Genomic DNA, 16,279 nt, shown 5'->3' on the forward strand with positions numbered 1-16,279 from the left:
ATGTGTAGACCCCTTCCTGAAATCCCGTAAAGTCAAGGACCTCCGTCCATGGAAGTTTCATCCTAGAGGCTTTCCACAGTTACAGCTGTGAATCAAGGTCATCACTGGACTTTATGAATTGTGTATTTTCTCCTGTAGCTTGTAGAGGTGTTTCCTTCTCTTATTCTGATTCTCTGCATATGCAGAGAGTAAAACAAGGTGGGGCATGTGTGTGGGACTGAGACTAGATGAGTGTTGGTGGGGCTTATTGCAATAACCACCAGTGCAGATATGAGGGAAAATGTGGAAGAATTGGAAGAGGAAAACTGAAACTGGCTGACTGAGAGAAGTGGGTCTCAGTGGGGATGGAGAGGACAGAAATGAAATTGGGACTCTGACAGCAAGTCCAGAGGGATAGATTTGGTTTGGTTCAATTAAAAGATAAATAACAGGATGAGGTGAGGAATGCAGGCTGGGAATGGGGGGGCAATGAAAATGAGGCAGAGATGAGGAGTCAGGAGTGGAGAAGAGGAAGGTCTGAGTCAGCGTTGTCTGTGGTGGGATGAAGCAGAAGCACCCAAGCTCTGTAGAGGGGCAAGCAGGAGGGCCTGTACCTGCTCAAAAATGCTTCCTTCGAAGGCTTAGATGGAGCCTAAAATCCCATGTTTTACTGTTTCTCTGCTGTCAGTAAAAGTGTCAGCCCTAGATTATAGAGACCTACCTTCAAGGTATCTAAATGTGGCTTCTATGTGCAAGGTGGGAGTCTAAGATTCCATCACTGTCAGGGAAGGATTCAGCTGCCTAAACATCTAGACCTGCATGTACTTTTGATGCCTTAGAAAATTCTTCAAGGTGTCCTAAGATAGCCAAATGACTGTAGACACCTACTTTCAGGCAGCCGTGTTCCACCTGTGCTCAACTCAGTCCCAGGAATCCAGAGAGATACTCCAATGCGACTGTGCAGAAGATGAGACACAGGCTCACATAAATGCTTGCATACAGATAACTAAATGTGTCTATGTCTGCAGTGTGCACCTGAGTGCCAGCCGAATGTTTGTGAAACCTGCAGGCATGGTATTTTTCTCAGCCTTCACTAATGTTGGGCCATGGAGTTGATGACAATCTGCTTTTGCTGTGAGTTGCTGTCCTAATTCAAGTGGCAGAGAATAGGAGTTTGCAAGTACCCAGTGCACGATGTGAGGAAAGAAGGAGAGGAGCATGTTGCTCCGTGAGGAGCTCCTTTGTTCTTCTGTTGACTCTTTCAAATCCTAGAAATTCAGACACAGCCATACGTCCAAAGCCCGGGTGCCCTGCTAGGCAAGCTGTGCTGGGGAATGCCAGAATTAAAACTTTCTCCTTTGCTGCACAACCTTGGTTCCTCCCCAGAGCAGGTGCATCCTGTGGGGAAGAACAGAGTGCATCATGTGATTGAAAACAACAGCAGGATGCAAACACGAGGAACTAAATTCAGGCTGCACCAAAAGCTGTAATTCCAGCATTGCCTTGCAAGGCAATGGCTTGGTTCTTCTGCTTTAATATTGCTTTTTTTCTCTCTCTCAGTCTTATATGCTGTGTACGTTTAGAATGCTTTCATGAAATTTAATTAGAAAATTGGATGTGTGAGGCAAGCGATGCAATACTGATGATGGAGTAACCTGTGGAGAATAGGAGGCTTGCTGTCATCATTCAGTTCTTGTGCCAAAATCCAGCTCAAGCTGACCCAGCTGTAAATGGGTATTTGATCTTTCTGGCTAAGGAGTAAAAGACAACTTTGACAAAGGTGCTTGGATAATTCACTTCTTGGATATAGCAGTTACAGAGCCTTACTCTTGGAGGTCAGGATAGTTGGGATGGATACTTGAATGTAGTATGGTGGGCTGGTAGCATTCATTATAAAGCTGTTTTCTGAGCTGAAGTAAGTGCTAAATCAAAGCTCTCTGCTTTCTGTGTCATTCTAGTCTTTTGAGGCCTCTTAAGTGCTTATATGGAAAAGAAATCCCTTATGTGAAGGGATGTGACATGAAAATAATGCTGACTCAACAGGCAAGTCTTAAGAGATGGAGGAAGACAAAAGTTACCTGTCAATGAGGGAGTAAATCTTCTTTGGGTTCCGTTTACATTCAGATTTTGTTTAATCATGTTATTTCCTAGACTTGAAGAAATGGAAGAGCAAGGTTAGTGGTACTGGGCCACTCGTATACGACTTCTTCACTTTACCCCTTCTTTGTTAACAATGCGTAGAGCTCCTCTCTCTTCCTTTGTCTACTGAAGTGCCTTACAAGAAGTTCCAAATGGGCTTTCTTATCCAGAAGCTGGAACATTTAGGCTCATTTATATCGAATACTGAGAACCCATTTAAGCTTTCTGAGTGTGATTGTCATGTCTGCCTAAGGAGACCTTGGACCTAAAGAGAAACTCTCCTCATCTCTGGTGAAGTGACCGTGCTTATTGTCTGTGGGTTTTCTGGTGTGGTCACAGAACAGGAAACGAGATATTCCTCTTCTTGGGACCCTTAGTCTTGTCACAGTCTAAAAGAATGAGTCTCTTACCAAAGAAATAGCCATGTTGTTGTTTGAGTACATTTTGAAGTTCGTGTTTTCTGTTCTGTGGCTTCTGAGACTTTCCACTGCACATGGATTTCTCTCTTCACACTTGTTCTGCTATGAGGGCAAGATGCTTGTGTTTTTTACAAAAGAAAGCTGTGATTCCCACTCCACACAGGACAAGAGGCAAAGGGTACAAATTAAAATGTGGAATTCCATCTGAATGCAGGGAGACACTTTTTCACTGTAAGGGTGGTCAAACACAGGAACAGGTTGACCAGAGAGGTTGCGGAATCTCTATTTGTGGAAATATTTGAAAACTGTCTGGACATGGTCCTGGACAACCTGCTCTAGCTGACCCTGCTTGAGAAGGGGGTTTGGACAGGAGGATCTCAAGCCTCACCTGTTCTGTGATTCCATGACTCAGAGGTTACACATTCTAGGAAATGGCAAACGCCTTTTGAAGCTTGCAGCAGTGCCCTCTCGTTCAGCTTGCTTGGAAGCAGAGTGCCCCTGCTTAGGGGGCTGAGCGAGGTGGCATTTTCTCTAGTTGCAGCCTACCAGTATGGTCCTTCTCACATAATTTCTCCTGTCAGGTCAGGTACTCTCCTTCCCCTTTCTCTGTGTCCTGTGAACACCTACACCTGGAAAACATCATACATGAGATTCTGGTATACTATTTTCTACTCTGCTTCATTTTAAGAGCAGCATCACCTCTTTGCAGCTCCCTCTCCACCTCATTGGTAACTGCTATTACACGGCAGTATAACTTGTTTCCCTGGCAGAGAGGGATTTGTTCCCAAAATCTAGCCTGCAGCCTCTTACAACAAGAATAGTAGTGATAGTGCTGGTCAGTTACTTTCCTTCCCTCTACTTAGATATCCCACGTCATTCAAGCAGACCTGCCGTAGCTGTAGAACAGTATAAAAGTAGGTACAGTATATATAGGGCTCAGATGTTTTAAAGACAGACAATGGACAGTTTAGCATTCATGCAGAAAAATGTTTTATTGTAGTGAAATTATACAGGAGAAAAACAAAAGTCTCCCTGCTCCTGGTTCAAGGCTATACTGAGCCATAAAAGGGGAGGTAAGTGCTAACCAAAACAAATTCCTACACGTAAAAACACATTGCACTTCCAGTCATTTTTACAAGGTTATAAGGACACCACCTGGTATTTTTTTGTCTTTTTTTCTTTGTTTGTTTTTTCCTAATGGGCTGCAGCTTTAACTATTTAAAGCTGGAATCCAGAATGTTTCCTTACAGGAGTTTTTGTTGTTTGGGGTTTTTCCCCTCATAAAAGCAAACCTGAAGATACTCTTTCTTTCTGCTTAGCCTGTCCAGTTTATTTAGGCCTCATGAGGTTTACTGGATACATTCCCATAATGATCTTGTAAGGCTTCGGTGGCTCTAAACCCAGGCTCGGTATACAACACTAATGCTGGTTGGTGGCCAGATCATTCTCATCACCAGCAAGCAGGAAGAGGGAATGGCAGCAGGTACAAGGGGTTTATGGAAGAGTGCTGAAGTGGCCTTGATGACAGAGCAGCTCCTCCTCAGTTGGGGTAACTGCCAGCCCACTTCTTAATGCAGAAAATCAGCAAAGCATTGCATCAGCCTGGTACACACGCACAACAAATGGCACGGAGTCTGTGACCATACAGAAAATAAAAGGAAGGTGGGACAGGTTTTGGACCTGCCAACCTTTTACTTGTCCTTTCAGGGATACAAATACAATACTGTTTATCAACTACTAACTAGTTTTCCCACACAACAAGCTATGTACAGCATATTCACTTACATATTTACATAATAACATACAAGTCTTCCCCACCACCACCTCTTCTGGTGAAAGAATATGACATGTCAAGGTGACAGATGCTTCAGGAGACCCTCAAGAAAAAACAAGTTCAGGCAGAAGTAGCTTAGTCTCGAAAGTAAAATCTTACAAAGGATAAGCAAGATTGTCTATTTTTACAATATTTACTTGTACAGTGCGAAAAGGAAGGATAGGCTTTTTAAACGTAGGATTCCTTGGCATACTGGATCTGGTCTACCTCAAAAACTGGCTGGCTGCACCTCCGAGCCACATACTCAAGTTTGTTCTTTTGACAGGATTCAGACATGGCTCTCAATCGGTAGACTCCCGGGGTCACGGGTAAACTCACACGGGAGTTTATTCCCACAGTGACGCTGAGGGTTTCAGTTTCCACATCAGAATCCTTTGCTGCAGAAACTCTGCCACTGGGTAGATCCCTTAGAGCCATATATGCTGTGTCCTGTGTGCAGCTGCTGCATGGATGAGGCAGCAAAGCGTCCTGGTTTGACACCTTTAATCTCATAGTTTGAACCGTGAGATTGTGGGAGGGAACTTCAGTGACCAGGCAGTTTTTAGTAGCCTCTTCGTAAGATGGTGGTCTTCCAGGATTCCTCTGGTCTACCTCTCTGAACACTTCATCAGCTGACCTGAAACGGGACCTTTGCTGGTTTGCCACAGGCAATGGCTTGTCATCATCATGGCTATTCTCCTGGACAACTCTGCCAGAGAACTGATCTTCTTTCTTTATGAAACTGTCTCTCTGAAAACCCATGTTTTTTCCAGGCCCCCAACTCTGGGTTTTTATTAGTGTTTTCCTACGGTTTGCAAAAGAGAATGACATGGAATGCTTTTTGATGTCTCTGCTAGGCATAATGCAGTCTTCAGTAGCCTTGGTGGAAAAGGACTGGGGCCTATTTAAAAAGGTTTTTTTGGGACTAGTGGGCGAAACTACTGGGGAGCTGGTGAAGACTGAGCCATCAGAGCTCTCCAGGGAGCAACTGGAAGATGTTTTGGGTAGAGAGTCAGATGATAATTGTGAAGGTAAGGTTGCAAGCTGTTTCTCCAGTGCCTCCAAACCTAGCTGTTTCTGCTGGACTGGAAAATTGTCCTCACTTTTGTTTAGCTTCTGTTTACTTATCCCGACTTCAAGGTGGTTCTGGAAGGACAGGTCTGGCTCTGAGTACCTCCTGTCCATTGTGTGGACGTCATTTCCAAAATTAGTCAGTGAAGGGGCAGAGATGTGTGTTGGATATCCTCTGCTCACACTAGTGCTCCTCCCTTTGGGCTGCTCCATCTGAGTGGTACAGGGGCTGCCTTCAGCTTCAGGATCTGGGCTGTCATAGGCAGAGTCAGTCTGATGAGCAGCACATAGGTGTTCTGTGGGGAGAAAGCATTTGTTAGTTTTCACTGACCATCTGAGGATGAAAGGGAACTATATGGAAAGAGTTCCTGTAGTAGAGCACTGCAATAGTGTCTTGAACCCTCTTCAAGTCTCTGTGTTTCCACAGATGTATTCCCGCATCAAATTAAGGAATTTGGCCCAGCAGCCCCAGTCTGTGACACCCCCAGTTCGTTCTCATACCTGTGGAGCTGTCTATGTGCTCCGGTGACTCCTCAGCTGAGGCACAGACAGACAAGGCAATGTTCTCCCCAAATATTTCTGAGCAGTTGTTTATGAGGAACTCCACCAACACTGTCACCTGCACACAGAAAACAGTTTGTAACAGTCAAAAGGGCTGAAAACAGTTTATAACAGTCAAAAGGGCTTAAAGTGTCTTTCCTGTTCCTGCCTGCTATCTTTGTATGAAAGGCAGCATAGAGCAGGGTGGCTTCCAAAATCATACAATCACAGAATACCAGGTTGGAAGGGACCTCAGGGATCATGTGGTGCAACCTTTCTTGGCAAAAAATCCTAGCTTAAAGTCAGAGAGTGAGTCCACTCTGGAGGATGAGGCCTGATGCTGCAGACTAATTGATCTGCCCCGATACAAACCAAATGCCATCAGCCACAGCTTCAGCCTCACTGTCCAGAGGGCCCACAGGTGGCGATGCCACCGGGTGCCCCTTGCTCTCTGCGTGCAAAGTAGTCAGGAGCTGTGACATAAGGGACTGCAGGGCAACTGCTGCTTTTGCTCGGAGGAGGCAAGACAAGGGGCAGCCTTGCCCATCAGATTGCAGGCACCTGAGCTGAGGGGCACCCCAGTATCCATGGGCACTGTTTTGTTCATCTGTTGCAATGGCAGTGGGATCCTCACGGGTGGCTCTGAGCTGCCCCGAAGGGGGTGGCTGCTTGGCGGGTTCAACACACCTTGTCATTCATCTCCTTCTGCACTTCCAGTGGGAGCGCGTTGTCCGCCTCTGGGCTCAGCATATTTGGGCCAACACAGATGGCCAGGTTGCTGGAGTCCATCCTGTTGGTCTCGGCGTTTTGGCTGATGTGGTGGAGCAGAGACAGCAAGTGCTTGAGCAAGACGAGGTTAGGTCTAGGCAGGTTGTCCGCCACCCTGCATGAACACAAACAAAATGCGACGTTAATTCATGGTGCAGCAGCCGCTACTTCTTTATTTGAGCAAGTCTCAATTAAACTCAGACAGATGACGCTTCCTCCAGAACGAGGCATGCGTGTGCTGTTTTTCACTGCTTAGCAGAAGTATCATTCAGAAATCCCCAGCAGCAGCTGAGCTGAGTGTGTGGTTAATTATAAGGTCTTGAATTGCAAGGTCTGGACTGAAAGGCAAGCATTACAGCAGTCCGTGTCCTTGAGTAGATGAGATGGCGTCAGGAGATGTCACTGGAGGCTTCCCGAAGGCACGCGAAAGCCTGTGTTTGTGCCGTGCAGCTTTCACAGCACTCCCAGCCAGCCTCCACGGCTGCTCTTTCTAAAGAGCAGAACACGGCCGTGGTCTCCAGGTGCCCGACTTCAGCGCCAGCAGATGTGAAGGCTCCCTGTCATTGCCTGTCCCACAGCACAGCGACTACGTTAGCTGAGACACTGCAGCCTCTCTCCTCTTCCTATGCAAGTCGTTTTGTAGGGCAATCTATCTCAGATACCTGCAGGAAGTGCTGCTCTAGAGCCCTCTGACCAAACCCCACAGAGCAATAGGAAGCTGATATAAATGACAGGCTTCTAAGTGAGACTTTCCATTCTGGGAGACGTCACTGGCTTCTACCCGCCACTCCATCACATTGGGGTTGATTGCAAAGCTTCCTGATTGCAAAACTTACTCTTTCAATTCTTCAATTTTTTCCTGCTTGCTTGGCTTCTCCAGGGCTTGCATCCACTTCTCAAAGAGGTCGGCCGAGAGCAGTTTGGAGGGAATATTTCGGAGGAAGTCCTGCAAGGCCAAGAGATTTAGATGAGGCTTTGGACACTATCCCTGAGCACTGAGGGACCATCACTGTGGCATGGGCTTACTAAGAGGCAGGCTGGCTTGAGCTACCTGACCATCAGCACAGGCAGAGCAGTGGGGTACAAGTGCCAAGTACACTTGCATTGGGGTAATAATGGGACCCAGCTCTTAGCTGCTTCTCCTTCACCCATAAATCTCAGTATTCCTCCATGGGGAGGATGCTGAGGAGCAGGACAAAATGAGTTTTCTGTGGGCATGTAGGAAATCAGTGGCACAACAAGTGGAAAAGGAAAATGTCAAACTTTCCTAAGCCTGAAACATTTAGTCTGGCTTCGCTCTGACTTTAGCTTGGAGTCCCACCTAGGTACGCTCTGGGCACTGAAGTGGGCCTGTGCAGATTAGCAATGTGCTCCCACCGCTGCAGGTCAGAGGAGCTCACCTTCAAGACCACTGCCAGCAGGTGCACAGATTTGCTTTTCAAATCAACATTCCCGCCTTTGTTTAGGTCCTCCTTCAACTCTTTTCGTGCTTTCTCATTTGCAGCTTTTCTGAATATCCCTTCAGTGGAAGGTCCTTTCATATACAATATAGCTAGGAGATCCTGCAGGGAAAAAAAAACAGACAGAAATGGGAGAACAGTTAGCTGGTGTAAGGAAAGTCCTTTAGCAAGTGAACATTTCTTTAGAAACAGAAGAAAAATTGTCTGGAGGTACACTGTGCTCTAATTAGGTCAATATCTAGTTCTTGCTCCAAGTAGATTACATGGGCAATAATCTGATTTTCCTGCAACCCACCCTCCTTTTGGACCGGTGATTCCGCTCAGTTCAGTGGAGTCATCCCTGCTTCCTTCCAGGAGGAAACAAGGATTGGCTTAAGTCTTGGTTCAAATCCCCTCCCTCCCAAGCCAGGCAAATACTGCTTAGAGGAGACAAAAGCCTGTCTATTGGAAAAGCCAGCTCAGTGGGAGAACCATCACGAGGCTGTTTTTATCCAGAAGATAGTGTTTAGGTATTTGTCAGTGGCAGTCCATAGCTGAACACTTTTTTCAAGGAAATACAGAAACCTTTGGAAGTCTATGCTGTTGAAAGATTCATTTAAATGACTTCTGTAGAATCACAGATAGTTATACTAAAGAGCAGATCTTCTTCTCCTATTCCTGGTCCTGGGTTGTCTCCACTCAAACTTACTTCCAGTGAAAGTTGGGTGGGCTGACCGTTTCTACATCTAGGATGGACCCTGAACTTATCAAAAGTGTGTGTGGAGGGGAAACACCAAAATCACTTATCTCCTGTGTGCTGCAGCACAAGTACGGGGGATCCTGCCTCACACTGGGAGCCAGAGGTATGATAACTGTATTGTCAGACTTGCTTACCTTGACCGGTTGAGGCAGTGTGTCATCTTCCCCGCAAATGATTGCCAGAGGCTGGCCAAACAGAGCGATTTTGGCACCCGAGTCTAGCTGCCCTGGGGAATTCCCGTTGGTAGAGCTTCGTCTCAGAGTAAATGACTGTGATATCACCTTCTTTCTTTTCTTTGTTCCATCTGCTGCAAGCAAAAGGAAAGCAAAAAATCAATTTTAAAAAAAGAAATAACAGAGAGCACTATGCGGCCATTCATCTGTGTACAGTGCAGAGATGTATGTTGAAACAACTCTAAACAAGGAGAAACTGAAAGACAACTAAGTGGTTGCTAAGGAAACAACCGGCTAAACTGAAAAACTGACTATCCCTCTAAGGACACCACCTTTCCTGTTTTGGGGGTTTTATCTTTAGATTCTAGTCACTGTTTCTTGTTAGAGAGTGTGAACATACAAGGCACAGAAATAACAGCATTTACAGAGATTTTTGATACTGCAGTGGTTTCTGCGATAAGGCAGATATGTCACTCAGGCAGCTGGCAACGACAACAATTTTCACTATGTGGTCTAACTGAGGGCAAGCATGGAACTAGAGACTCCTGCTTTTCAGCCTCTTTCATAGGCTGAAATGAAAACACATGGTTCCAGCTCTGCCAGCTTCAGAGCCAGCTCTAATGATACTGGTCCTGCTAGCGCTACAGCTTGCGCCCTGCCAGCCAGCCAGTGGAAGGTGATGCTTGCTCCAGAGGATGGGAGCACTACGGTAGGGCCTCAATGGCTTCAGGGTCAGAAATCTCTTAGCATGGGTTTTGCATCTGCATCTTAAAGAGGAGGGCATGCTAGGAATTTGGAGATGATGGTTGTATTGAGATGAGGTGTGGCGCTTTTTCCCTTTCAGAAACAGTGAGAAAAGGATCTTTTTGCTAGAAAGCTTTCTAAAGGACTTGCGTTCTACAAATTTCCTATAAAGCACTTGCCTTCTACTCCAAAATTTTCTCCTGCACAGATGAGAAGTTCTCAGGATCTGTATTTGTGGCTTAGCACAAGTCCTTGGTAGGGAGGGGCTACAAGCTATGAGAAAGTAACCTAACATTATAATGTCAGGTAAAATGTTTGCTTCTGATACTCCTGAAAAATGGTCTGATATGATGGTCTGCTCCAAATCTGGCCCTGCTCTGCTAATGGTCTTGGGTTGTTTACAGGTGCTGAGGTTTTGCATGATGAGAGAAAACAAGTGAAGTTGCTGCTGCCAAGAGTGTTTATTTGCTCTGGCGTGCAACCGCTGTTAGCGGTACTCGCTGGCAGTGCCACACCTCAGTGGTGATGCTCAAGTGAGAAAGGAGCACATTTACTTGCCATCGCTGCCAGGAAACACAATGAAACATGGCTCTGAGGACCAGGGAACAAGACAAGACCTCTGGCACTCAGCACTGTCACCTCTGCCACTGAGTGCAAGGGAAAGAGGTCGTTTGTGAGTAAGCGGCACTCCAGGGGTTAAGCCATCTCCTGGTTGGGGCTGAGGGCTGTGGATTGCTCTCAGGGAGGAGAAGCGAGCAGTTTCGGGTGGTTTTGCAGAAGCGCCAGCTTGCAAGCATTATATAAGAAGGCAGTTCCTCAGTTTGTTTTTAAAACTCACCAGTCGAGTGGCAAAGTCTGTCTTCAGTATCTGCTGGAACCAGCGGGGGGCAATTCTTGGCATTAGCCTGCAAGAAGAATGTTGGAGTTCAGCGAGGGCCACCAATGAGTTGCTGCAGCTCCTCAGAAATCTGTCGGGAGGCTCCGGGGAATAACCAGAGCGAACCTAACACCTGCCAAAGAGATGCCTCGGTCCAGGCGTGACACTGCCTCGCTGCCCAGTAGAGGGGTTTGTGGTCAACCCTGCACGCAGCCACCTCAGACCTGCCTGGCAGGTCACAACCCAGTGCACTTTCAGGCTGCTCTTTTGATGAGAGGAGCCACAGCAGGACACAACCTGCCCTTCTGTGTCCTCCCCTGGCACTGGACGTTTCCTCCCAAACTTCTCCGGGGAGCCTTGGTGGCTTCAGAGCCTGCCAGATTACTGAGAAAAGTTCCCCGTGAGCCCAAGGAACGCACTGGCTGCTCACAGCGATGCCCAGCTCCTTCTGCACGGTGCTGCACAGAATTGACTTCAAAGGGCTCTGCCCGCTCAAGGGCAATGAATGGTAGGCAGCGGGCAGCTCTTACACACTTTGCTAAGATATCTCAAATTAGCTCCCAACAAGGATCGGAGGAAATGTAGCGGCTGCTTACCTCCAACTGGCACTCAATCAGACTCTCCATGTCCCCAGCATTTAGTGTCTTCGACTAGGCAAGAAAACAAAGATACTATGTGAGTAACTGAATGCTGTGGTTTAGAAATCAGAGCTTTTCAAAGTCACTCTGTTGACAGAGCTGAAACAATAAAGACACTCACGATATTACAGCTGCTTAACACTTTCATTAGGAGTTTGATCGGGGGAGCTCTGGACGCTCTGGTTTCCTTCGGTCCTTTTGTTTGCCTGTTTATTGAACAGGGAATGGACAAAGAAAGAGCTTTTTAAAACTGCACCCTTCTTGTCTTTTTCCCCTGCAAGCCAGTCTAACATTTGAGTATGATCCTGAACCAGCAAGAAATCCCACACAAGTCAATCATAAAGCCCTTCTCTGGGAGGCATTCAGCCCTGCTGCTCTATCTGCCTCTTGATTAAAACAGAATAAAAGCAGCTTTCCATTTTTAATCCATGCAAAAAATGAACAAGTGGTGACAGCTACATGAGGTTGTTGTTAATCTGCAAACACAAGGCTAAGCAACTCAGTCAGGTCTGCCCACGAGCTACACTTAGCACTGGGTGCACCTCTCCTCCATCTATATTTCTGTACATCTCTGTACAGCTGCATCTCCAGCACTCCACCAACTTCAACCGCGATGCCACAGATTTAATCCCAGGAAGTACTTACCCAAGGATTGAGTCCAGCCAGAGTTCCTTCACCTCCCTTGAACTGCAGAGGAAAGGAGAAACAGCATCACTCCCCACTGCTACTAATCCTTTGGACGGAGGCAGGCGACTAAACAGTTCTACCCCACGTGTGCTGCCTTATATACGCAGAAGGGGAAGGTGGAAATTCACGGACAGGAAGAAGCATCATGGGGCAGGACTGCGACACTATGAAAGTTCTGGCTTCCTCTTTCCTTTTAGAGGAGTTACTTTTTTTTCTCTTAAAGAAGAAGAAAAAAAAAAAGCAGCCCTTGTAGCTGTTATGGATGGAAAAGATGAGACACTTGCCAGGTAAAGGTTCCATCTAGCATCACCAGCGTGAGGTGGGATGTGCAGAGGGGACTGCAGTGTGGGCAGCTTCTCCTTACCGTTAAAGGGCAGTGGGTGCAGTCTGTCCTTTCACTGCTCAGACACCTTAGATTTTGCAGTTTAAAGACGTACCACCAGATCAAGTTACACTAAGAATAGTTTAAAGATGGGGGAGTGGAATAGCCAAGATTCAGAGAAATGTTTTTGTATGTTTCTTAAAAAACTAATGGCAACAGTTACTGTCTGCAAGCAGATGTAGACACACACTTGGCCAGTGCCAACTAGTTCTTGAGAATCTAAGCATTGGACTTCTATAGAAGTGGTGTTATCTAACATTTTAGTAATGTGTGACAATATGTAATAAAAAGTCTTGATTAAAATATGTCTTAGTAAGAATTATGTAATAATAAGTAATAAAGTTTAATTCAACTGAAGAGATCAAAAAATCCAGAAAAAATCTACCTCTGCTCTACCTGTACCTCTTCAGGGTCTGTTGCTAACTCCCCCTAACCTGGGCACATCAGGAACATAAGGACAACAGTACTCACTCTACCAGGCCAGCATGAAAATTCATCAACATTTGATGTTAAATGCATGATATTAGTTCTACTGATTCATCGACAGAGGCAAATTACAACCCAGTATTCTGGGTACCAGTCTTTTGATCTAGTGAAAAAGAGGGGCTAAGGCTGAGAATCAAAGGATTGGGAACATTTCAGCGGTGGGTTTAGATGGAAAGCACGCTTGTAAAACTGTGGTCTCTGCTGCTTCCCCTGGTGGATTCTCCGTTTCACGTGTGCAGGGGCCGAGGCTGTGTTGTAGCACAGCTTTTTGCAGATGCACCTTACGGCTACATCCGCTGCTGAATTCACCCTGCAAGCTGTTGTTTGCTTAACCACATCAGACCTGGCCCCTGTGGTGTTGACCCCAGGTTGTCATGCAAAAGAGACAGGCGGACTCAGCTCGCTTCTGTTTGGCAGAAATCCAAGGTTCAAAATTCACTTTTGGTTAGACAGAGATGTCTCTAGAAGGGCAGATGGAGAGCTGCCCTGCTTTTGCAGGGGGAGATGCTATAGATGACCTTTCTAGTCCTCCCGAAGCCCATCATTTCCATGCTTCTGTAGAGACACCAGTCTGTAGACTTGTTTAGGGCTGAAACTTACAGGAATCTCAACCGATTACTCTGCAGCCCTGTGCATTTACCGCTGATCTTTCACTCGTTGTAACTGACTTTTTGTTAATTAGCAGTCCCGTGACATTTGTCATTTCCCTACTAAACTCCATGGGCCGATGCAGAAATATTGTCGTCCTGCATTGCGTTCTCCTGAGAATTTCTTCCAAGGCTCCCTGGCAGCTGCAGAACCCCTGCTGATAGTCCCAGCAGGATTTCTGGGACAAGGGGCATCTGTTTTTCAGTACGTCTTTTAAATGTGTATCTAGACGTATCTCAGAGGCTTAGGGGACCTATGGAATTCTGTTCTGCCTTGCCCTCACTTCCAGCACTGTACACAGACATATTTCTGAGCTCAGTCTGTTGCACGGGTTTGATCTGGAAAATGTGCGACTCGTGAAGAAAATGGGAGTTTAATGGGTGGTGATTAGCCAAGCCAGAAGCTTAGATTACAAATAGGGCACAGCTGTACACAGGGCATAATACTTTGAATTTCCCAGGAGGAAAAGATACAGTAATGAGTGGTGTATTGGTAGCACATCACCCGACTGTCCATTGGCACACACTGCTGTATCTCTATCTAATTAGTTCCCATCTGTTAACAGTTGTGGGGATATAATGGCCATTGCACGTGGAAGGTACGGGCCTGCCTGCCCATGTGGAAAACAACTGAGGGATTTTTACCCTCCTGGTATCATTCTTTTTTTTTTATAGCTCTTTTGTGATGTGTATCACAAACACTTAATTTGTTCTAAAATTACTTCAAAGCAGCTTATTTCATTATAAACAAACAGGCCCCACCTGAATACCAGGCATCCTAAAAAGCTATGGCTTGGCAGAGAACGAAGCTTGGCTGTATTTGTGAAAAGCTGTAAGCAAGTATGTGCTGGCTCCTGTCGAGTGTTGAGCACCGCAGAGCTGCGTGCGGGGTCCCGAGGTCAGAAGAGGTGCTGCGCCAGGTGGGTGAACACAAGAGGACCAGCACAGCGTGAGCTCCCATCACACCAACCAGCCAGAGCAGCTTCACAGCTTCCTCCACCAGCGTGTAAAGGGTAAAACATAGACGTAGCTCCCAAAGCTGGTCTCCGCGCCGAGTATTAACAGAAAAGGCCTGTCGTATGGGTTCATATGGGATGTTTACAAATGAAGTCTGCTTTGCAGACTCAGAGCCTTCGCTATGGTCTGCCCCTTACCCCGTGATGCATTAGAGCAATGTGCTTACTCTAGGTGGTTGCCCTAGGGCAAGCAGAATAGATGGCAGATGGCTTGGGCACACCTGGAGGTGTTTGCAGGTGATGTGTTTCTCCCAAGCCATCCCTGACTAAGTGAATGCATTCTCCTTCGAAGACACAGGGAAGTTTACATGATGATCAGAGCGAGGAAGAGGGAGTGGACTTACAAGAGTTTTGTAGGACTAGCCTGTGTACGAGCTCTTCCCCTCCTGTACATCAGGTTGCTTCCCTCAGTTCTGCTGAAGTGCTTTGCATTCACTGGAGGGAAAGCAGGAGCGAGGAGGTCCTGCAGAGGAGCGGGTCCCGGCTGGATCCAGGCCTCTCGGACTGGGTGTGCTCCTCGAGGTGTGACACATTTTCCTTATAGAAGCCAGCACATCAGATTGATGGCTCTGCTTCCCCCCTGGGCCCAGGTAGCCCCTTTCCCCCCCTGCCCCAGCCATGGCTGCTTTTGTGGTCCACTCTAAAGCACTTTGCCCAGCCAGTTTTTGGAGAGAAGGCTTATATAGTGCTTGCTGCCAACACAGACCAAATGGTGATTTTCCCCTTTCTGTGAGCTACAGTCAAACTAGGCATTTTCTCCCTTTTCGCCTCTCCCTCAGTCCTCTTACACTGTGGCTCAGCGAGGACTCCAGATCGTAGCAATGAAGGGGCAGCATCAGTCGGGAGGAGAAAGGAATCGGGAGCTGAGAGTAAACAAGAACAAATCTGCTGTGGCTGGAAAGCGTCTATTGTCTTCTCTCCTTATCAAACCACAAATGGGAAAATCCCAGCCACAGCTCACTTTTGTTTATTTCTACTACTTTCGCAAATGTTTGACATGATGGCTCTTAGAAATGAGGGAGTGTGTGAATGAATCCTGAAACTCGCCTTCACCCTGTTGTCACACAAGCGGGGAGGCAGCCGGAGCGTAGCTGGGACAAGCGTACAGCAGGACGCGCAGGAAGCAGTGACTCTTTCAAGTCCATATAGAGCAGAAACAGGTTTCATCAGTGCCTATCTGTGTGGACAAGCGGTTGTATTCCAGTTTTGTCTTCACTGGCACAACCGCGGTCTCCCTGGGGGATGATAGGAACATTTACCTAAATAAGGAAAGCAATTATGCTAAAGTCAGAGAGTTGTTGGGTGGGTTGTGGGGTTTTTTTGGAAAGGAACCCTCTTCATGATCTGTCCACAGACTCAAAGAACAGGGTGGCATGTGAGTTGCTGAGAACAGGTCACATTTCTACACGTCTTCTAAAGGCAGCTCCAATTTCCTACTGCTCTCCAGAGTGTCTTGCAGATTGCATAGGCACGGTTCAGGGTTTGATCACAGAAAAGACAGTGGTCTGAGCTTTAATCAGGCCAGTCCAGACCCCCTACCTGTAACAGTTCAGAAGGAAATCCATCAACCTAGCTGGTGCTGAACTCCTGCAGGTTTAGTCAGGTGGGACCTGGGCTCATGCTAACCCTGCCTTTGGAAAGCGAAACCCACTGTCAGTTTTTCCTAGCCCTGTTCCACTGATCTCTATCCTTAATCAGATA

At 46.7% G+C, this 16,279-nt stretch overlaps 1 protein-coding gene across 4 annotated transcripts in view; it reads right to left on the reverse strand.

Moving 5' to 3' along the window:
• Positions 1 to 3,510: 3,510 nt before the first annotated feature.
• TAGAP (T cell activation RhoGTPase activating protein) overlaps positions 3,511 to 16,279 on the reverse strand; it is a 53,612-nt gene continuing 40,843 nt past the window's right edge. The window contains exons 3-12 of one of the 4 annotated variants that reach the window (XM_075748300.1): positions 12,006 to 12,047; positions 11,482 to 11,566; positions 11,319 to 11,372; positions 10,684 to 10,750; positions 9,063 to 9,235; positions 8,130 to 8,291; positions 7,566 to 7,675; positions 6,649 to 6,844; positions 5,923 to 6,040; positions 3,511 to 5,717 (exon numbers count right to left, since the gene is read on the reverse strand). In XM_075748300.1, coding sequence (XP_075604415.1) covers positions 4,540 to 5,717; positions 5,923 to 6,040; positions 6,649 to 6,844; positions 7,566 to 7,675; positions 8,130 to 8,291; positions 9,063 to 9,235; positions 10,684 to 10,750; positions 11,319 to 11,372; positions 11,482 to 11,566; positions 12,006 to 12,047 — 2,185 coding nt within the window. In that variant the 3' untranslated portion in view covers positions 3,511 to 4,539. Of the gene's footprint in view, positions 5,718 to 5,922; positions 6,041 to 6,639; positions 6,845 to 7,565; positions 7,676 to 8,129; positions 8,292 to 9,062; positions 9,236 to 10,683; positions 10,751 to 11,318; positions 11,373 to 11,481; positions 11,567 to 12,005; positions 12,048 to 16,279 lie in introns of those variants that run through there. The other 3 variants (XM_075748301.1, XM_075748302.1, XM_075748303.1) reach the window with 3 other exon arrangements.

The sequence above is a fragment of the Balearica regulorum genome, chromosome 3, assembly GCF_011004875.1.
Source record: "Balearica regulorum gibbericeps isolate bBalReg1 chromosome 3, bBalReg1.pri, whole genome shotgun sequence".
In the NCBI taxonomy this organism is placed as follows: domain Eukaryota; kingdom Metazoa; phylum Chordata; class Aves; order Gruiformes; family Gruidae; genus Balearica; species Balearica regulorum.